The sequence below is a fragment of the Mytilus trossulus genome, chromosome 13 (assembly GCF_036588685.1).
Source record: "Mytilus trossulus isolate FHL-02 chromosome 13, PNRI_Mtr1.1.1.hap1, whole genome shotgun sequence".
Taxonomy (NCBI): domain Eukaryota; kingdom Metazoa; phylum Mollusca; class Bivalvia; order Mytilida; family Mytilidae; genus Mytilus; species Mytilus trossulus.
Window position 1 is genome coordinate 37,719,140 of NC_086385.1, and position 23,642 is coordinate 37,742,781.

At 32.5% G+C, this 23,642-nt stretch overlaps 1 protein-coding gene across 1 annotated transcript; it reads left to right on the top strand.

The window, feature by feature from the left end:
• Positions 1-3,154: 3,154 nt before the first annotated feature.
• LOC134694355 (toll-like receptor 2 type-1) lies at positions 3,155-5,017 on the top strand. Its single transcript, XM_063555360.1, has one exon. The coding sequence runs from the start codon at positions 3,155-3,157 to the stop codon at positions 5,015-5,017; it is 1,863 nt and encodes a 620-aa protein (XP_063411430.1).
• The last annotated feature ends 18,625 nt before the right edge of the window (positions 5,018-23,642 follow it).

A 23,642-nucleotide genomic window follows, 5' to 3' on the forward strand; every position in this document is an offset into this window, starting at 1 on the left:
TAAACATCAACATAAGTCAATATTGAACACTGAAAAGGTATGACATTTCAGTGCGTCCTCTCTTGTAAGCTTTCTTTATTTTTCTAAACTGAAAATTTATCTGTATTCAATTAAAATTTGCTTAAATGACATATTTTATGATAAAAGTCTTAATATTGGTTGTATAAATATGATCATATCTATTTGTATCGTCTGAACCATCATGAACATGTATACTTTCTTTTACAAAAATCATGATAATGTGCAAATAAATATTGAAATGTGATTGAGTTTATTTAATTTCATTATAGAGGTTTTCTATTTTTTACTATGTGCTTGAAGGAGTATAAACCCAATCAAAAATATTTCAAGGGAGATAATTGACCTAACTGAGTTCAATGTGAGACAGGAATGATGGGGTATCCGTTAGTGAGCTGTAGTTAATGTTGGTATAAAATCAAAGAATAGGCATCCTCTGCATTTAATAAAGCCTGATACTGTTTATGTGATGTCTGGTGTTACACATAGTACAAAATCGGGAATATGTAGCAAAACCAAAGATATTGTCTATAATTACATTCTACAAAAAACATAAACAAATGACTTTGCCACTATAAAACAAATAATTAATTTTTTCACCTACATATACAAACATGACATACATCCATACATGTATTTTTACCATGTTGCTAAAATAAAAAAAAATACCAGTTGGTCCCATTCGATAAAATTCAATAGACGAAGGATAGGCTTCAACCCTTAGGTCAAAGGGTCAAATTTCAAGGGCATACATAAATGAAAGTAAATAAATATGAATACTAAGTACTATACTTTTAATTCTTCCTACTTTTGACATGTTTCAATTACCTTCTTTCAAAAAATTAGCAAAAAGGAACGAATTGTCTAATTCCAGGTCCTGAAATTACCTTGAACTTTGACCTTTTGACCTCAAAGTTGAAGCTAATCCTTTATCTGTTGCATATCATAAAATTATCATAATTAACAAATATAACAAAAGATGAAGTATGGTGGATTTTGTTAAAGATTTACATGAACAATACCAAAAAACATCAGAACTGTGATATCCAGTCTCCATTTAGAAACTATGACCTTGACTTTTAAAACAAAATTTCTCTAAATCGGTACAGTTAAAGTTTCTAGAAATATTTTTAGAATGGAACAATATGCAAAGCTGTCAATTTTGAATGATCGGCAAATATATTTATTTTCAAAATGGTGATGATATAATATTGACAAATTTTAGACTTTTATCCTTTTTCTATTATTAGTAACAATAACACATTTCTAAAAATAGAGTAGCAAAAATACAAATTTGTTTAATTTGATAAGGTTCCTTTTGAAAGATAGTTTATACAGGATTCGGTTTTGTTATGTTTCACTGTAATATCTGATATAAACTAACAAAAGTTACAAACAAGTGAAACTGCGAGCTACTGCTCACTGATGATATCCCCGCCGCAAGTGGATAATATTAATAGTGTAAAAATATGCAAGTGTTCGGTAAACAGGAAGTTGTCGAGTGATGAATCTGAAAGCGCATCACACGGTATAGCTGACTTATATAAATCATGAAACCAAATTTCAGAAATCCTTGTATTGTAGTTCCTTAGAAAAATGTGACAAAAATATTCAACTTGGCTATCATGTGTAAAATCATACAAGTGTTCGGTAAACAGGTAGTTGTCAAGTGATCAATCTGAAAACGCATCACACGGTATAGCTGACTTAGATAAACCCTGAAACCAAAATTCAGAAATCCTTGTATTGTAGTTCCTGAGAAAAATGCGACGAAAAATATTCATGGGACGGACGGACTGACTGACGGACTGACGGAAGGACAGACAGAGGTAAAACAGTATACCCCCCTTTTTTAAAGCGAGGGTATAAAAACACCGAGTGTCCCGCTACGGGAGGAATTCGACTTAAGAGAAAGAATTAAATAGACCGCAAACGGTTCATGGGTATGATAGAGATTTTATCGTTTAATATGTTTCTCCTTTAGTTTCTGATTGTTTGTCAACCGAGACAACTCTCCACATGGGCTCTCAAAAAAAGAGCTTTCGCTGGCCATGTGTTACCTTTCCACGTCAGTTTTAATCTAGCGGCGTACTACAGTACATGATATATAAGGCATGAAGATGTTATTGTTACAGGTCAGCTAAATTATCTATAGTAAAGGATCCTACAAATTAATGTATGATACAGTCACAGAAAATAATTATATTCATAAGTACGTCTGAGTCAGTGACAACCCTACAACAGATGTATCCATCGGATCGCCATCAATGATGGTGATACATGGCTGTGTACATAATGTATATACAACTCGTCTAAACATCAACCCAACAATGTTAGATCTGTAAATTTTCTTTCGCAAATTTTTGGTTCTTCCCTCGCCGGGATTCGAACCCATGCTACTGTGATATCGTGACACCAAATCGCCTGCACTGCAGCCGTCCCGCTAGACCACACGACCACCTGGGCTCTCAAAAAAGAGCTTACGCTGGCCATGTGTTACCTTTCCACGTCAGTTTTAATCTAGCGGCGTACTACAGTACATGATATATATATATATATATTGTAATGCTAATCAAGTTCATGGTACATAAAGTTACCTTAAACTTCCGTGCAATAATATATTATATGGCACTAGTACAAATTAAGATTAAAATTAATGGCGTACTATATCAATTTTTGAAGCTTCACTATACAATAAAAGGGAATTAGGTCGTTTAACATCTAGTACAAGAAGATGTTAAAGTTTAATACGACTGGCTATGTTATATTTTAATGTTTTTATAATGTTATTTAAATGTTACCTATTTATCATAATAACTCCAGATAAAACTAAAAATGCGGAAAACATTTACGACTGTCTGTGTAATATGTTTAAGTGAATGGTAGTATACAATTCCGTAAAGTTTTCATTTATCATTATTTTAAGTTTGTTTACAACTTCAATATCCTTAATTTGCTTATAAGTTATTTTTGTACTTTATCTTTCTGCAATGTAGGAAATAAAAGAATTCGGGCATTCTATTCGCTGAACAATAATAAAGTCGTTCTGCTTTTTGGATCTGCTTATTTTATAAGAACGTAGATTACATCCGGTATCCCAAATATACATATATATCATTAAAGGAAAACGGTCAGAATGCAAAAATATCTAATATTTCTAAATATTTATCTTTTCCTTGGACTAGGACTTGCATTGAATATCTTCATCGCTACAACGGATAATAATAATGATTTGGTGGTAAACCAACAGCCGAAGAATAATTCCGAAGATACATTTACAAATTTTTCTGATGTTTTGAACGAGTTTGATGCTCTGGATAACTGGAGTAGGCTTTGCAATATATCACAAACTGGTCATAACGACTTTAACATTGTGTGTATCATTGAAGGTAATTCTAGCATAAGGTTATCAGAATTTAGAAATTTTACCGACCGAGTATCATTAAATATCAGATTTGACTTATCCGTCACGTGTCAAGATGGTGTCATACACTTTCCCTGGCCTTTCAGAGCGGATAAACTTAATAGTATTTACATCAAGGACTGCAAAATTAAGGATTACAGAACCGAATTCAAGAATCCATTGATAAACAGCATTCCCGACACAATCAAACATCTACAAATGGACAATATTACAGTTATTCTTAGAACGAAAGAACTTTTTGACTCACTACCAAGAGCTAACTCGCCTATCACAAGAAATGCAGAATGCGGACCGGAAAATGCTTTTTCCATAATTCGAAGGGGGACAAAAGTGAACTTTACAGATTTTGAAAAGAATCATAAGTTGTATGACTTCGAAACTGCAATGAAAAATTATAATCATTATTTTAACATACAGAAGAGAACCTGTTTGTACAACAACCTTGAGGTTTTTGATTTCAGTGGAACGAGGGAATTAGAGAAAAATGTTGTCACTAAGATCGTACATACAGACATGGCAGAAAATCTTCAGATCTTGAATTTTTCTTCTAATAATATGTACGACACTATTTATAAACTACAGGGCTGGCGACTACGGTTCCCAGCGATGGAATATATAGACTTTTCAAATAATAACATAACGGTCCTTCCAATGATACGAGATTACGGAATGATAGTAAAAAAGACAAGATCAGTTGGAATAATAGATATAAGGCGTAATAATATATCTACATTAACAAAAGGAATGATAGACTCGTTCTCCACTCACGAATTTGTGAAAGTCGACATTAGTGAAAATCCGTTCTTATGTGAATGTGGAATTATTGAAGTAATGAAATATCTATCTACAAAGACTATGCCAAAAGCTTACGATTATCTAGGGTCGCTAGAGTGTGCAAATCCCTTAAACGTCCGGGGCCGTCAGCTGTCGAGTCTGTCTTTTCAAGAACTAAAGTGTAACCAGGAAACTGTAATAAATTTTCCATTAATTGTAATGAGCATCATTGCAATAACATTGTTTGTCATAATTTTGATGACAATCTATTTTAGAAATCTGATCAAGGTGATTTTATTTACTCGACTAAATATAAACTTCCCTTGCCACGTTAGGAATGACAAAAACGAAGAGAAAGATTACGATGCGTTCATTGCCTATAGCGAGAAAGATGTCGACTGGGTTATACGTACAGCTTTGCCAAAGCTGGAGTCCGAGGAATCCGGGAAAGCATGTAGAATCTGTCTTCATCATAGAGATTTTATAATTGGTTATACCATAGCTGATAATATATTCAACAGTGTTGAAAACAGCCATCATACCGTCTTAATTGTTTCCGACGAGTTCTTGAAGAGTGATTGGTGTATGATGGAATTCCGAACGGCTTTGTGGAAAAGTTTACATGACAAAGGTCCTTATTTAATCATTGTGTTGAAGGATACTGTAACTATGGAAAATATTGATCCTGATTTGAAAAGTTGTCTCAATTCTCATACCTATCTTAAAATTGGAGACGTATTATTTTGGGACAAACTGAAATATGCAATATCATTTCGACATAACACAAAACAAATGAATTAAAAAAGTATATACTTTATAGTCTATGTACATATGTATCTGTGTATGCGCGGTTGTGTGGTTAAATGCCGTTTTGTAGATTTGTATACAGTTACTGGTACAAACAAGATATTAACTCCGTCGAATATACACTATAGGTGTCACATCTGTAATCCGTGGAGGGATCCGAAAGTCACAAAACGGAGGGTTACGCCACTGGTCATACACCACCAGACCGCAGACGGAGAGTAAAAAAATCTTGATCCGATTTTAACGCCAGGAACATTGCGGTCTCGTGTAATTAATCAGAATCTGTTGGAAGTAAATAAATGATTAATTTTAATCAACTGATTTAAAAGATTCAACCATTCGTAAGCACTTGCGACGAGTTGAACAACATACCCCAGGAATTGCAAACCTTTCGGATTTCAGATTATGTGATACTGGTGGGAATATTACTTATATATCTCATTAAATATGGTTTAAGATATACCCTCTCACAATGATGTTCAACCTTTATTTATTTCTGCAACATTGGAGATATTAATATATGTACACTTCCGTATATATGTTATTTAAGCATAAAATGATTAAGTTATTCAATGAGATGTATCTTTTATGTGATATAAATATTGCGTTTAAATTCAACCGACCAAAAAAAATAATTAATTCATCACCAAAAAGATAAATAAGTATTTGATATCTTACCAAAACAAAATTTATTGAAGTATAGAAGTAGTAAACAATATTAGAACTGTTCAAATATAAACATACTTAAGAAAAACAATATCAAAATGGTCTGAACTACCGAAACATGCATTCCACACATAATAGAAAACTAAACTAAAGATTGTATTTATGCAACGGTTGATCAAATTATGAAAGCAAATTGATGGCCATTTTAACTATTTTGGATTAGAGCGTCACTGATGAGTGTTTTGTAGACGAAACGCCCGTCTGGCGTAAATACAAAATTTAATTCTGTTATATATAACGAGTTTATTTATTCCAGTGGTTACTTCATGCATGTTCAGGACATGATGTCTAAACAAAAAATAAACACCACAGTAACAACTTTGTAGGAGGATATACACCTTTGAAATTGAAAACTACTAATAATTGCGAAATTAACTGGCAATGATGTGGGTTTTTTTTCTTTTTGACAATGGCGTTTTTTTTTCTTTTTGACAATGGTGGGTTTTTTTTTCTTTTCAAAGAATGTCTCCAATTTTTACGATAGCAAATATTCCATTTGTATTTTGCTTGTCTGAATAAAAGGTGTATCCGTCTCATTTGACATGTTTGATACGATTTACCAGATATTGTAATTTCTATGGAAGTTTTATTGATGGGGGTATCTTGTTATAAAGCTGACCTAATCTCTTGTCAAGTTTTATAACAACGCATTTAAGATATGTTAACCACAAATGTTTACATAAATACGACTTGTATCACCTTTTTTGTTTCTTGTCATTTCAACAATAGTGACAGACCATTGTCAAGACGTTTAAAACTGTCAAAATAAATTAAAAAAAAACAGAATGTGGTCACAGAAACTTATTCAAGCATTCAAAGAGTGATTAATTTTAAAATATGCAGTGGACTGAGGATGTGGACGGGAAATCACTGAAAAGACTATCTACATATCGCTGCTGACTTTCAAATCTTTAGTATATAAAAACAAATCCGTGAAAACAAAGAATAAGTAATTACAATTCGTTGTAAATTTTGGGAAAAAATAGCTGTGTTAAGTTTTCTATAGTCGACAAAATTACCGGAACATTTTTTTTCCCCCAACTAGCTCCGATAAGCTGAATTTTACTGCTTTAGTTGCTCTTACTGATCATACACATTGTGAAATATCTGCCAGCAAAAACAAATTGCGAACAAGTTATCAGCATGATTTACAAAGAATGCAAATCTGAATTGATTAAAGTTGTTTTCTAATAATGAACAAGAGATGGAAGAGATACCAATAAGAAACTAACAGACAATATAATTGCCAATAAAGAAAACTGACAAAGCAAACATGCAAATCCAAAACACACTACACAGAAAACTAAAGATTCACCAATATACCAAGAAATATTTTATGTGTCGAGTAATGTCACTGATTGATACGGTTAGTTTGGTAATAAGCATGGTGTCAATTTTTGCGTGGGCTAAAAGAAAATTCATTTTAATCATACGAAATTAACGAATACTGCTCTCAATGAACATTTGCTAAATATACTGTTTGTGTTCTGCCAAACCAAACTTTGCAATTCCAATGTATAGTTTAGGGTACCTTTGATAACTATTTACACCACTGGGTCGATGCCACTGCTGGTGGACGTTTCGTCCCCGAGGTTATCACCAGCCCAGAAGTCAACACTTCGGTGTTGACATGAATATCAACAATGTGGTCATTTTTATAAATTTCCTGTTTACAAAACTTTGAATTTTTCGAAAAACTAAGGATTTCTTACCCCAGGCATTTTTTACCTTAGCCGTATTTGAAATTTTGGATCCTCAATGCTCTTCAACTTTGTACTTGTTTGGCTTTATAAATATTTCGATATGAGCGTCACTGATGAGTCTTATGTAGACGAAACGCGCGTCTGGCGTACTAAATTATAATTCTGGTACCTTTGATAACTAATTATACCTGCTTTGTTACTGTTGATGATACGGCATGTGATACGGATTTTGTCATGTATTATTCTCTATGCATCTTCATTGCTAAGATGATAGGCAAAAAAGGGGATGAAAATAAGCAAATATTCGTCATTAAAGGGCAATTAATCCCGATAGAATTTTTTGACAGTTTTGATTTAACATGAAAATAGGAAGGGTTCATTATTCTGAACCATTCTGATACGGTCATATTTTCTCTTTTTATTGCGACATTTAAGATAAAAGACAGAACTTGCATTCAACCTCTATGTTTTGTTTTCAGACATGTTGGTCATGTTGTTTTGCAAGAAGGGCCATCGGATAATTTGTTTCCCACTTTAGGTACCATTAACATGCTAATGGTGATTGTAGCTAATTTAGGTTAAATTGAGCCTTGTAGTTTCAACGGGAAACATTTTTGTAGAGTTGACGATAACAACGACAATGATCTGTCTTGGTCCTTAAGGCTTGGTGATCTGATAATGAGTCGATGTGGTAGGATTGCCAATGAAACAAAAATCAACTAAAATGTGCAAATACAGTTGTAGTAAATTTATATTACTATTATGAAATAGAGCTACCGTGATGCCTTCGACAAAGCAAAAAACAATATTCCATGTAGTCAGTTATAGTAGCTACATGTAGGCCCAGAAATAAAAACATTTTTGTTTATCTTTTCATTAAATTTTCAGTTATTTTGCATTACTGTGATGCTTTTTGTTATCTGGTTATAAAGGAAGATATTGTATGTCTTGATTAGATGGTAAAGTCGTTGTCAGGAACAACATTTATTATAAAATTAATATTCCTATAACAAAATCATTAGATAGTTACATATCAAACTTTGTGTTGAACCGACACTTTTAAACTGTTTGAAATATCGCGCTTTTTATTATATTCATATCGAGTCACTGAACTTAATACAAACTATGTGTGATTCACAAGGTTAAGAAATGTGTCTCCACAAATATACGTGATATATATAGCTGGTAACAGAATAGTAGGTAACGTTCAACTTCGTACATACATGTTTAACATTGTTTATGTTATTGTTAGTAATATCTAAATATAACCAATCACTGTTTGTGTGTTAATAAAAAAAGAGAAAGTAATTGGGAAAAGCTGTATTAAATATTCAACTTCCTCGTTCGAATGATTTCATTGTTATCAATATGTCGCATTTTTTTTTTTATATATATACGGATTTTGACGACTGATTTTGTTATTGTTATTGTTCGCTAGATTCATCCTTGTGTTTAGCCCGAAATTATTTAAAGTAATTTCGGGCTAAACACAAGGATGAATTTAGCGAACAATAACTTTAAATATTCTACCGTGAACCACATCTGTTTTAAAATAAGCCACACTCTTCAATTGTAACATCAATCACCACAGTAAATATGCACTTGTCAACTTTAGGACCACCAATGCACACACTTCAGTTCTCGGGAATAGATTACTTTAGTTGGATTTGGCAACACTTTTAGGAATTTTGCTCATCAATGCTCTTTAACCTTCGTACTTTAATTAGGCCTTTTTAACTTTTTTTTATTCGAGTGTGACTGATGAGTTTTTTATAGACGAAACGTAATGTAATCTTGGTATTTATGATTAGTGTATTTGGTACGTATGTAAAAATAGTCCTTTCCTGAAAAAAAAACCTTTGTTGGCAGTCTGTTGTGTTTAACTATGTAACGTTGGTGGTTGTGCTGACAAGCACATGAGGAGCTTCAAAAGCATACAGTCAACATTTTTTTTTAAAGTTTATTCTTCCGGCGTTGAATAGTGATTAGAGAGTCTGTCGTCTCGTTTGTTCGTCTGTCAGTCTGTAGAATTTGTCCTCTCCTTAACACCTTGATTTATTTTTTTTACACACTTTAAACATTCTCTTCTTAAACACACTGTTCTTTTCACCTATTGCATATCTTCACTTGAAAGTGAATGGTTTTCAGGATTTTCTTTGAGATGACATGGACTCAGTTTGACTTAGCAATATCTACACACTAACGTTCACGTTACAAGTATCTATTTTGTATCCATGTATAAAGCACCTCAAAAAATCAACATGAGTTTCTTTTTTGCTTTCATTTCTTCGCTGATTATCCTTGGTCAAAATTTGAGTTTAAGAGACCCTAGTTATTGCTTTCTAATAATTACACATTGCGGCGTCACGTAAAAAGACGACCATGCGTGGTGATTATTAATACATAGAAAATAACACATCGTTTTGCAGATGAACTTTGTCTGCATATTGTTCAATAGTCGTTAAAGAAACAAATTTCACCACCAAATCGCGTGCAATGCCAAATCTAGGCACTAAAAACGGATCTATTCTGCTTTTTTTCTCGGTGGCAAAATAACTTCACACTTATTATAACTGTTTAGATCTTTTTGACATTATTATAAACAAAAGGGCATGTAGAGGGCAACTACAGCTGTCTACACAGATGTAAAATACTAAATCGTCAAGTCTATATCAAAATTGTGTATTTTAAAAGAAACATCGAAGGTTCTGTCACTGAAACAATATTCTCATAAATACGAAATCATTAATGTATGATATAAAGCAACCTCTGGATGTGTTTATTTTTTGATACAAGCAAAATAAGGTACATGCATTGTCATTAGGGCTTTGATATCTCAACCTTCACATCTTTTAGATTAACAAAATGTACATAAAAGAAAATGCAGTAGAATCAGTTATTTTTTCTCCCTCGTTGTTAATTTTAGCTGGTAGAAAAAGCTGCCGTTAATGGTTCAGAAAACTGTAACAGACCCAGTTCCCCATCGGTTTTAATTTTCAATCGCTTGATAACATTCTCTACTGTAATAACATTGGATTTAAGATTCTTTTAGGAAGATTTTCAAGGTTTATCAATACACAATATTCGGGAAAAGGGAAAATATTTCAAGCTGTATACATTTTCATGTATATCAATCTTATCCATGAGATCAGATCAACACAATTATTACACATATAGTTTTGAAAGGTTTTTTTTATACACTTGACAGTATCAATTGAGGTTGGGTTGTACGAAATAATTTTTTTTATTTTCAATCAATTTAGGTAAATGCAATGGCTTCAATAAACCAAGTACCTTGTGGTCCATGTAGCTTTGATGACGTCACAAAGGATGCAGGGAAATGGTGTACTAACTGTGAAGAAGGTTTATGTGAAGATTGTAAAAACTCTCACAGAAAAAGCAAAATATTAAGAAACCATAAGGTAATTTCAATAGATGATTATCGTAAGATTGAAAATATTTCAATCTCTCAAGTCTGTGAGCATCATGGAGAAAACCTAGAATGGTTATGTAAAAGTCACGACGAAGCCTTATGTGTTGTTTGTGTCCCGTCAAAACACAAGACATGTTCTGATGTTATACCTATAAGCGTTGTCTTATCAAATGGAAGGCAATCTACTGCTTTATCTGACGTTGAAGATGCAATCGAAACGACACTGTTAAATGTGAAACAATGTATTGAAAATCGAGAAACTGCTACGAATGATTTGAAAAAACAGGAATTAACGGTTAAAAACATGATACTTGAAACGCGGATAAAAGTAAACCTCCACCTTGACAACCTGGAGGAAAAGTTGTTACGCGAACTAAGAGAAACAGCTGACAGTTGTAAATCAAAATATAACATATTCCTTAAGAATCTTAAATCACTGGAAGAAATGCTCAACAAACTAAGAGAACAAACTAGACATATGAAACAATTTTCATCTGATATACAAGTATTTTTAGGAACGCGTCAAATCAATAGGCAGATCAATAGCGATGTATAATCAATCAAGAGTGAAATATGTGCTACCAAAGATTATGAATTTAAAGTATCTATGCATAGCCTTATCACTAAACTATCAAACGAAGTCGAAGAGTTTGGGCAAATAAAAGTCATGGAATTCGACACCAAGTTATATTTCACAGACCTAAAAATCGACCAAGCTCAGATTGGGATTGACGACAAAACAAGAAATCTATCGAACATAAAACTTCAGCAAATCAAAACATTTCAAATGCAGTACATGAAGGAAATGAATATAACAGGATGCATTATACTACCAAATGGTAATTTATGTATGGCGTGTAACACAAGCGCAAATGTTTTGATAGAGTACAGTGGTGCAGGACAACATATCCGTAACATTCCAGTCTATAGTATGCCATGATAGATCTAAGTCGTATAGTTGTGACATACGGAGACGCAGCAATCTTAGAAATAATGAATAACAGTACTTTCAAAGTTGAAAAGATAATCAGATTTAAAGATAGTTGCGTGGGAGTATCTCACGAGAATGGGAGGCTGTACGTAATAAGTGGGTGCGCTACTATAAAAGTCCTGGATCTATCAGGAACGAAACTGAATAAAATGAAAATATCATCTGATACTGTTCTTCAAATCACAACTAGCAAAGATAAGATATATTACACAGATTTTAAAAACAATAAAGTTCATTGCTATAGTTTGAATGGGGAAGAATTATGGCAGCTTCGATGTGACTGTCTTGAATGTCCGAACACTGTAACAGTAGACAATTACAATAACGCGTACGTTATAGGCTTTGGTTCTAATAACCTAATAATAATACAACACGACGGTAAGGAAAATAAGACATTACTTACAAAATTGGATGGATTACATTGTTCAAATGCTGTATTCTATGACAAGCATACGAGAACTTTACTAATATGCAATGAAAAGGGATTTGCTATGATGTACAAAGTAGTTTAACACTTTTCAATTTCTTACATGAGTTTCCTGTGAACTAAAACAAGATGATTTTACAATACATTCACTATGACAAAAAGTAGGCAAAGGAGTAGATCCGGTAAGGGCAGTTCTTGGTCTCAAATTACAATTTCATCTTACGAAAGTTTTTGGACACTTTTTAAACACTTAAGTGTATATTTCAATTTATTCGATAAGTTAATCTGAAAGATTTTAACTGATTTAGTCATTAAAAACGCACTGATTCAAGCTTACATATGAAAAATATATCAAATATGCCAACAAAACGTCACTTTTAAGATGTTTTTAATCAAAAATGAAATTGGCCGCATCCGTGTTCATCCTCAACCTTTATATATGTTTTGTATTATCATCAAATACAACTCACCTTTCAATATTATGAATGAACAAAATGCTAAAATATTGAAAATTTCAGTAATTTAGCATGACTTAATGATGCTCGATATTTGTGCATTGTAATGTCAAAAACAGCTCATATTATGTAGCAGAAGCATTTTACTTTCCAAAATATAGCTTAAAGATTACAGTTTCACAACTTTCGTAAACTGCTATATTTTGGGGCCAAAAAATGGTCTTACTGAACCTACTCCTTTATGGAACTTCATATATGATAAATGCATATATTTTTTACAAACTTTAATTGAAAGTTGGCTAACTACGGGACATATCATTCTGGCAAGTTTTATTTGACCATGCCTTCATTTTCATGGTTCAACGCTCATGTTAAATTTCTGTGTTTTTGACTGCTTTTTTTCTAATATTGTATACAATAGGTCAACTTTGATATTTGGTGTAAGAAAATATTTTACGACGTATCTGTATATGTCAGTCTGGCTTGTTTTACTTAACCTTGACCTCATTTTGAAGGATCAATGTTACGTGTTAATGTTTTGGTATGTTTTTTCTTAGCCTTCAAGCAGTATATCAACTATATTTGGTGTATGGAATGATGAGGTGTAAACGTCTGTCTTGTGGGTATTATCTGATCTTCACCTCATTTTTTATGGTTCATTGGTCAATGTTCAATTTTCCTAGGTAACTTGGTTTCATAGATACTATTAGCGAAAAGTCATCTATACCAGCTGTGTGTAATGATTTTAAGCCCGGTGTCTCTCTGGTAGGGTTCATCTGATTTTGACTTAATTTTTATAGTTCATTGGTCTATATAGAATTTGCACGGCTTGTTCTATATATGTTACACTGTAAGGAATAGGTCATATATATTATGTGAATGCAATGATTGTATTAAAAGTTTACATGTATTTCCTGCTTGGCATTTCTGACCATCACGTCATTTTTTGGGGGATCATAAATGTTAGTGTAGTAAAACTTTATTCTTTAGATTATTAACATGTAAAATCAATGGTCATTAATATAGTAAACATGTTTACTGTAAACCAACTAATTTCGCGAGCGATTTTTTTTTCAGAACTTTCGTGAGAAGAAAACTATCGCGAATATTAATAGTCGCGAATATGTGAATCTTATTTTTTTTCTTTACTCACCTACATCAAGTTAATTTGAGAATCACGAAATTAAATCGCCGCAAAATGGGATAGAAAGAGCTAAACGCGAAATAAAGTATTCGCAAAAATAAGTTGGTTTACAGTAATATGTATATACAAAAGAAATTTTAAAAAAATGGAAAGAAATGCTATTACTGATTAAAAAAAAAACCTCCACACAAAATTGAAAACTCTAAATAACATAGTTATCCGTGGTACAGTAGGACAAAAAATTATTGCAACAATAGATAAGTTATGAAACCAAATATATTACAGTGATTAGTAGTTCATGCATGTTCAGGACAAGATGTCTAAAAAATAAACACCACGGTAACAACTTTGTTTCCTACGATGAAATACACCTTTGAAGTGGAAATAATGACTAATTGCGAAATTTACTGAACAGGTGTCACTAGTGAAGCAGAATCATCTGAGATCATCTCTGTAATGTGATGGGATTCATGTTACTTAGTCTTTAGTTTTGTTTTGGAATGCTTCATAGATTATTGCGGAGCTTTTTTTCTTTTTTTCTTTTAGAACATGGTGTTTTTCGCTTTTTTTTTAGACGTACGATTGTTCTCTTCAGCCTCTTTTTTCAAGATAAGAAAATAACTTGAATTTTCCAATGACAAATATTTCATTTCTATTTCTCTATTCTGAATAAAACATGTATCTGTCTCGATTGATTTCCAGATATGGTGATTTCTATGGACGTTTTATTAATGGAGGTTGTTGTTCCGACAATCTTATCACAACGTTGGCTTAATTCAGCTGTAGCATTTAAAGAACGCATTTAACACTATGTCGACCACAAATGTTAACAAAACAATTACGTGTATCACTTTCGATGTGTCTTGTCATTTTAAAAAGAGTGAAGTATTCATGTCAAGACGTTTAAAACTGTCAAAATAAATAAAAACAAACAACAATATGTGGTCTCATAAACTTATTGAAGCATTTAAAAAGTGATTAAGTAAGTTTGCAACGGACTGAGGTTGTGGAAGGGAAATCACACAGAATTAACTATTTTTATAATGTCGCTTATTTTTAAATGGGTAGTTTATATGTTTTCGACGTATTATGTTCCTTATGGAAGGACATTTATTTTAGCCGTATTTGGCACAACTTTTTGGAATATTAGATTCTCAATGCTTTTCGTCTTCTTCTTCTTCTGGCGTACTGAATTATATTCCTGGTACCTTTGATAACTATCTGGTACCTGGTGTCGTAATAACGACTGATATAAGTTGATTTTCAATCGATGTAATTATAATTTTGGGAAAGTTGTCTGTGTTAAGTTTTTATATCGACAAATTATCGGAACAGCTATTTTCCACCAACTAGTTCCGATAAGCTGAGTTTTACTGATTTTCGTTGCATGCTCTTGACTGTTCATACGAATTTTTAAATCTCGGCTAGCATGATAACATGTAACAAAGAACGCAACTCTGAATAGATACAACTTATTTTCTATAAATAATGAACAAGAGCTGGAAGAGATGCCAATAAGAAACTAACAGACAATACAATTGCCAATAAAGGAAACTGACAAAACAGACATGCAAATACAATATATACTACACAGACAACTAAATAGTTATCAAAAGTACCATGACTCATCAGTGACGCTCTAATCGAAATATTTATAAAGTCAAACAAGTACAAAGTTCAAAAATTCCAAAAAGTTGTGCCAAATACGGCTAATGTAATCTATGCCTGGAAAAAGAAAATCCTTAGTTTTTCGAAAAGTTCAACTAAAGATTCACCAGTACAAACCCTGTAATATCAAAAATTATCTTATATGTCGTAAAATGCCAATGATCTGAGTGATCAATACAGTAAGTTCGGTAATAAGTCATGTATCATTTTTAGGTGGGTTAAAATTCATTTTCCTCAAACGACATTCACTAGTGCTGCACTCAATAAATATACTGTTTGTGTTCCGCAATACTAATATTTGCAATACTAATATATGGTTTTAGACCTGCTTTGCTACATGTATTGATTGCGGTAACATATATGCTGAATGATAACTGTGTATTCCTTGCAGTGAAGTCTATTGAATAATAATCGATGAAAACTTTCCTTGTTCAATGAGTATTGAATATTTCAAAGTATCAGCAAACGAATATAGTTGCATGGCTGATATAAACATTTCTAAACGCTACGACAGTGAGCATTATCAAGCTGCAGACCACATAAAAATGAGTTGTTTACATTTTTCGATCAAACTGACTTCGGGCAAAGCACAGAATAAACATGTAAAGTGAATTGGAAATTATATTGTATGAGTTTCTTATACTATATTCCTAATGTTGTCTTTTTAAAGAGAGACGGATTTATATAAGTTTTTTCTTTTTTCGGAATCCCAGTTTTCCTATTGTATAATAGTAATTTGTGCACTTTTGAAAAATAAATTTTCCTAATGTGTCAAAACAGGTTTTTTGTTGAAGATAAAAATAAATTCAATTAGAAAATTATTTTTTTTGGCAAATTTCAATTTGAAATTATTTTCTAGGATAAATTTCACAGAGTTTTAAGATAAGTCACAATATATTTAAATAAGTTAAAATCTACGCGATGTACATTCTTAACTCAAGCCTAGGAGTTCAGATTTTTTTTAAACAATTGAAAAAAATCCCATGGTGTCATGGGTGTAATGAAATATATAAAGCATTCATACATGAATCATTTACTGCCTAGCAAGCAGCAAGCATCCTTTTGTAGATCTTTACATAGTGGATGGAATAAGGAATTCCCCTAAGATCGCAGGAATAGATAAATCATTGAGCTTAGTTTGTAGGTGCATCAGTAACGAATTCAAGTGACAAACCTCATGGTTGATTCCTTTGGTTAAGTTTTAAGTATGTATAGATGTTATGCAAGTTTTTTTCTATCAAAAACTTTGTTGCCTACAAAAATGTTATTTTGTGTGGTATTGACATCTTGAGGGGTCGAGTCGGACAACATCCCACCCTACAAATATGTTGCTTTTGTTATTCATGTCATATTTCCTTGAACCTTGAATCGTGTCAAAGTTTATTTCATGGATACTATGTGACCTTCTACCACTTGATTTGATGTGAAAGTAAATCTAGCAGAGTCGGAAAGCATTTAATCTTAAATAAAAAAAAATAATAAAACTTACATTTCACAAGTTATGTAGAAATGAAATGAACCCCTGAGGCCTGAACCACAATAAAAATACATCGCTTAACACAATTATATTTGAAAACACAAGTTAGGTGTTCAAACATTAATTCACTGTAATCATTATTATGGGTTTTATGTGTCAAGTTCATAGTACTTTAAAAGAAGTAAACTATATATGTCTTCAACTCTTTTAAGTTTAAAAACACCAGCCAAATGTCACAGGGTGTAGGGATAATGTATCGTGACAGAAAGCAGTCCTATTTGGATAGTTGATCATTCATTGTTTCATTTTTTCCACTAAATGCATAATTAGCCTCGACCAATTTTTAGTCTTTTAAAGGTTAAAATCATGACATGCATGACCTTCAAACACGTTATAACTTTTTTATATTCTGAATTACAAAAGGTCGTTTCCGGCAGAACAATTTGTTGCATTTGCCAATAGGTTACTTGTAAATGTTTATGGCCGCATTCGTGTTCATTTTTAATTTTCAAATGTTAGTTGTATTTGATTATAATACATAACATATATGAGGTTGAGAGTGAACACATTGAGATGAGGCAACTTTCATTTTTGACAAAAACAATTACGTTTGCATTTAAAGTCGTGTGTTAAGTTCCCTTAGTAGATATTTGATATATAAGACAAGGAAATTGTGCAAAGGTGAATAACTCTGACATTATAGAACTTGAATGCATTTAATCCGCAAAAGCCACGTTGTATAAAATTAGAAGAAACAAAAATTGCAAAAGATTTTAGAATTATTTCTTTTACAAATGTATTTTATGTGTGTTTTATATGCAGTACAAGTCCCAAAATGTATAACAAAAACTTAATCGAAATTATGCCATACAGTAACTGTTCACAAATCTAGGCATTCCAATAGAAATCGATCTAGTTTTTTTTATAAACGATCATGATGAGCGTGGATTACGTATAACTTTTATAGTTTTATAATTAGGCATAAATGGTGTATAATGTTTTGACAGTCTTTCAAGTTTTGTAAGACATATCAATGTGGTTGTCAGGACGAAAATGAAAAATTGCGAGATTTTCAATCATAATATTCGCGTCGGACAAAGCGGCATAACTCAGATCTTTATTGCTAAGCATTGTATTTATAAAAAAAGAAGATATGGTATGATTGTCAACTAGACAACTCTCCACAAGAGACCAAATGACACAAAAATTAACAATTATAGGTCACCGTACGGCCTTCAACAATGCCAATACTGCATAGTCAGCTATAAAAGGCCACTAAATAAAGCAGTTTTACAAAAATTTTAAAATGTAAACTTTTAACTATTTATTAGAAAGTATAATACTTCTGTTAAATAAATATGGACTGCTTTGGACAATTCATATTGTTCGGGTACTAGCATCATTAAATCATGCTAAATTATTATTTGAGCTAAATTTTAGACGGTTTCCGTCTTAAACGGAAGTGGTCGCATTAGTGTTCATTTTTAATATTCAAATGTTAGTTGTACATGTTGTATTTGATTATAATACATAACATATATGGAAGTTGAGAGTGAACACATTGAGATGCGGCAACTTTCATTTTTGACAAAACCCATCTGAAAAGTCTGAAAAGTGACATATTGTGGCACATTTGATAGATTTGTCATGTTTAAGCTTTAATTTGAACGTATTTATTGACTAATTCAGTTCAAATCTCTCGTATAAAATAATTTTATCAACTGAAGTAGACATGCAAGTATTTAAAAAGTATCAAAAATCTTACATCAGATGAAAATGGAATTTGAGGCCAAAATCAGCCCTTACCGGCCCTACTCCTTATACATGTACAAAAAATGACCGAAAAACAAATATGTAACACATCAACAAACGACAAACACTGAAGTATAGGCTCTTGACGTAGAACAGGCTTATAAATACATACCAAATGTATGTCTTTTACTTTTACTTATTTTCTCGTTGACGGAGTTTCGGTCCTCAATGCTCTTCAACTTCGAAGTTATATTTATGCTTTGAACTTTTGTGATCGAATATTACACTTGAGTCAGTCTTTTGTAGAGGAAACACACGTATGGCGAACACAATTTTCAAAGGAACAAAATGAAAAAGTCTGAATAGACAATATGTTTTTTTATGCATAATGAAAGAGTAATTAGCAATATTTTTTTCTGTTTCCTTTCAGTTTGAACCTTTTAAAACTTGGAAAGAATTAATACAAATCTAGCCCATGGCCACAGGCAAAAACCCTATATACCTTAATATAACACTTATATTAAGGTATACAAGAACATTTTTTTTCTGAGACAAATGCCTGTGGCCTTGGCATACACATCCATATCGTAATTGAACTTTTTACGTGATTCGAGTTTAAAACATCAATAGATTTCGATGTATTTCATTAAGCGTTATTGATATAAAGTTTGATCAACAAAAGCGGTACGAACGCATCAAATTAATAGTTTTAGTTTATTGACAAAGATGTTCTGAAAACTGTAAATATTACATTCTGTAGATAGCCTTGTTCCTTCTACCAACTTAACAATGAGAATAAAACATCACTTAATATATTTAAACAAATGGGACGGGAAAAAACTAAGGAATATTTACAAGTTATAACTTATAAGGCGAAGAGAGAAAACTAACTGACAAAATACGAAAATAACGAAAAGATAAGCAAGTCCCCCCAAAAAATGCGTATTAACATCAGTAAAAACTGAGCATGACGCATGCACCAAAAAAATCTGGTTCACATATGTTACCTTTCCAATTTTCATCGCATAATTTTAAGAGACAAAAAAGAAAGAGCAAGAGCAAAAATAATATATAAAGGGATTATATTCAGAATTGATAAATTTGGTCTTTGTTTTTCGTTCATTATTTTGTACATAAATTATGCCATTGGATTTCTAATTTAAATCGTTTTACACTGGACATTTCGGGACCTTTAATAATTGTCTATTCGGTATAGGATTTGGTCATTGTTGAAGGCCGTACGGTAACCTTTGTTGTTTTTTACAAATCCACTATAACAATAATGGTTTCTGCAACAACAAAAAATGAATAAAACTAATCCTTCAAGGGCAATAACTCCCAATCAATCGTCAAGGTTATTTCCTTATTTTACTGATCATATTTGCTTTTTTACAATTCCCAATACTCAATACCCGATTTAAGTTACAGCATCCAAAACGCAAAACAAATAGTGACGTTTTTCAAGGGCTATAACTCCTGAAACGGATAAATTGACGTTCATGTTCACTTACCTGCAGCCTCGATCGTCTATTTAAAAAAATCTAACAATACTAATTAAATTCTCTCTCTCTACTCTTAGAAATATGCAAAATATAAACATATAAAAAAAAAGACGTGGTATGATTGCCAATGAGACAACTATCCACAAAAGACCAAAATGACACAGACATTTAAAATAACTATAGGTCACCGTACGGCCTTCAACAATGAGCAAAGCCCATACCGCATAGTCAGCTATAAAAGGCCCCGATAAGACAATGTAAAACAATTCAAACGAGAAAACTAACGGCCTTATTTTTGTAAAAAAATAAAGGAAAAACAAATATGTAACAAAAAAACAAACGACAACCACTAAATTTACAGGCTCCTGACCATTTAAAGCAAATAATTCCCGAAAGGGCACAGTTTCACGTGACCAAATTGAGAAGGTGACAGGGGGTGGTGGGAGATGGACAGTTTTTTATATTTTGGTCTTTTTTCCCCTTGCCATGGCTTGTCAGTTTATGTGCGAGTTATGACTTTGAATTTGCCTTTCGCCTTTCTTTTAATGGTGGTCTAACTTTCACCACCTGATTAAAATATAAATAATTAGATTGAGGTTCTATGTATATAATGAATAATTCACCGATTGTCTATCCTTAACTATGTTCATTAAAGCTATGGGTATATTTTACTGATTGTCTACCAATAACAATTAACCTTTATTACATTTTTGTTTATCTTACTGGTTGTTTACCTTTTACCACCTTCATTCTACATCTACAGCAGTCTTACTGATTGTCTACCCTTAGCAAGTTTCATTTCGTCTACGGCTATCTTATCGATGGTCTACTCTTTACTCTGACGTTATTTTGTTATGAGCCCATATACATAATTTAGTCATGTGACTGCGGTACTTATACATCTTCGGATTTCAAATGTTTGGCTTTGAGCGTTCCTGATGAAGGTAAATCCAGAAAAGCGCTTCGGACGCAGAAATTATAACGTGTTGTTTTCAATATTTTACATCACTGGGTCGATACCTCTGCTGGTGGACTATCAGTCCCCGAGGGTATCATCAGCTCTGTAGTCAGTATTTCGGTACTAACATGATTTAACAAACTTTACTAAAATTGTCCGTTTATAAATTTATAAATTATTAAGAAACTAAGGTTTCAACTCCCTCAGGCAAAGTTGGCTTTAGATGAATTTGGCTATTTATTTTAGGTATTTTTTGACATACAGCTCTTCAACGGTTTTGGTACTTATACATCTTCGGATTTCAAATGTTTGGCTTTGAGCGTTCCTGATGAAGGTAAATCCAGAAAAGCGCTTCAGACGCAAGAAATTATAACGTGTTGTTTTCAATATTTTACATCACTGGGTCGATACCTCTGCTGGTGGACTATCAGTCCCCGAGGGTATCATCAGCTCGGTAGTCAGTATTTCGGTACTGACATGATTTAACAAACTATACTAAAATTGTCCGTTTACAAATTTATAAATTATTAAGAAACTAAGGTTTCAACTCCCTAAGGCAAAGTTGGCTTTAGATGAATTTGGCTATTTATTTTAGGTATTTTTTTACATACAGCTCTTCAACGGTTTCGGTACTTATACATCTTCGGATTTCAAATGTTTGGCTTTGAGCGTTCCTGATGAAGGTAAATCCAGAAAAGCGCTTTGGACGCAAGAAATTATAACGTGTTGTTTTCAATATTTTACTAACTTTATCATGTCTACGGCTAATTTACTTATTGTCTACTCTTAACCACATTTAATCCGTCAACGACTATCTAATTGATTGTCTACTCCTAACCAGCTTTATTCCGTCTATGGCTATCTAACTGATTGTCTATTGAAGGAATGACTGTAATATTGGTGCACACTGAATAACGCGCGTAGCGGGTTATTTAACAGTGTGCACCACATTTTTTATATTATTTCGAATGCCTACCTACATGTACATGTACCTACCAACTGTCTCAACCTTTGAGTAGGGTTTGGGCAAACCAAAATATTTTTAAGTGTGGCCTAAATACGTATAGTTGATGAAAAATATAAGAACAAGAACAAGAGAACATAATTAAGGGCCACATACAAACAGCAAACATACGGGTATCAGGAAAAAGTACATTGATTATCATAGATACATAGAATTTAAAAACACAATCACAAAATTGTAATAAAGCTATTGGTTGATTGTAAATAACGTAGTTATGATCATATTTCCCGGATAATGGCTAAAACCTATACAATTAATTAAAGTAACATCTGCAACAGCTTAATTGTAATTAAAAAGTAGCATTGATTAACCTTGATTAAAATCTGCGTGTTTCCTTATCAACATTTCATTGTGAGCAATCATTTGAAATAGACGTTGTCCAATAGCACATTGAACTCTCGGATTGATTTGTGTTTTGTTTGGTGTTAGCAAACTTCAGCAGATATTATAAAATAGCCAATACAATTAAGACAATCAGAGGAGCTTGAGTTGAATGACCAAGGCGACCTACAAAATTTCATAAATGAGTGATTGGAATTACCAGGATATAGTATTCGTACGATCGTTTCGACATAGAATTAACTGATCGTTCGGGTTAACGAGAACTAGATGCATTGACCTCGTTATGGGAATGGGAATGGCCGATGGATTGATATTGCGTCTTTACTAAATAGCCAGTGGAAAATATTTCATGAATATTGAGATAGACTTGTTAGGAAATGCGTCTGTTGGGGATTAAACAATCAATACAATTAAACCATGAAACATATTACCGTGTTGCACTAGTGTGCACTTGTATATAAAATGTTTCATATAAACTTTGGTTATACAATTGCATGGTTAAGGAAAAAACAAAAGTAAAATTGGGAGTAGATGGTTGAAATAGAATACCGGTATTTCTCATTTATTTTGTATTACTTCTCCCAGATAGTGTAGTTTTAAGAATGTGGCAAAGATATATTTCAACAACATTTATTAACTAGAAGTAATTTTACATTGAATGGAAAACCGCAAACGCTGCTTCCGTAGATACCAAAAGCACTCCCTAACAATAATATGAACATATTTGTACTAAAATCTGTTTGCTCAAAATTGTCCTATCAATCTAAGATAATGCTCCCTCCAAATCCTCCTTGATTTAATGTCGTTATATAAGTAAACTCATCATAGATACTAGGATTGAAATTTTATATTTACGCTAAACGCGCGTTTCGTCTACGAAAGACTCGTCAGTGACGTTCAAATCAAAGACTGTTAAAAAGGCCAAATAAAGTACTAGGTTGAAGATCATGGAGGACCAATAATTCCTACAAGTTTTGCCCAGTGGTCCTAATTTCGACATCAAATTTAGACTGTTTA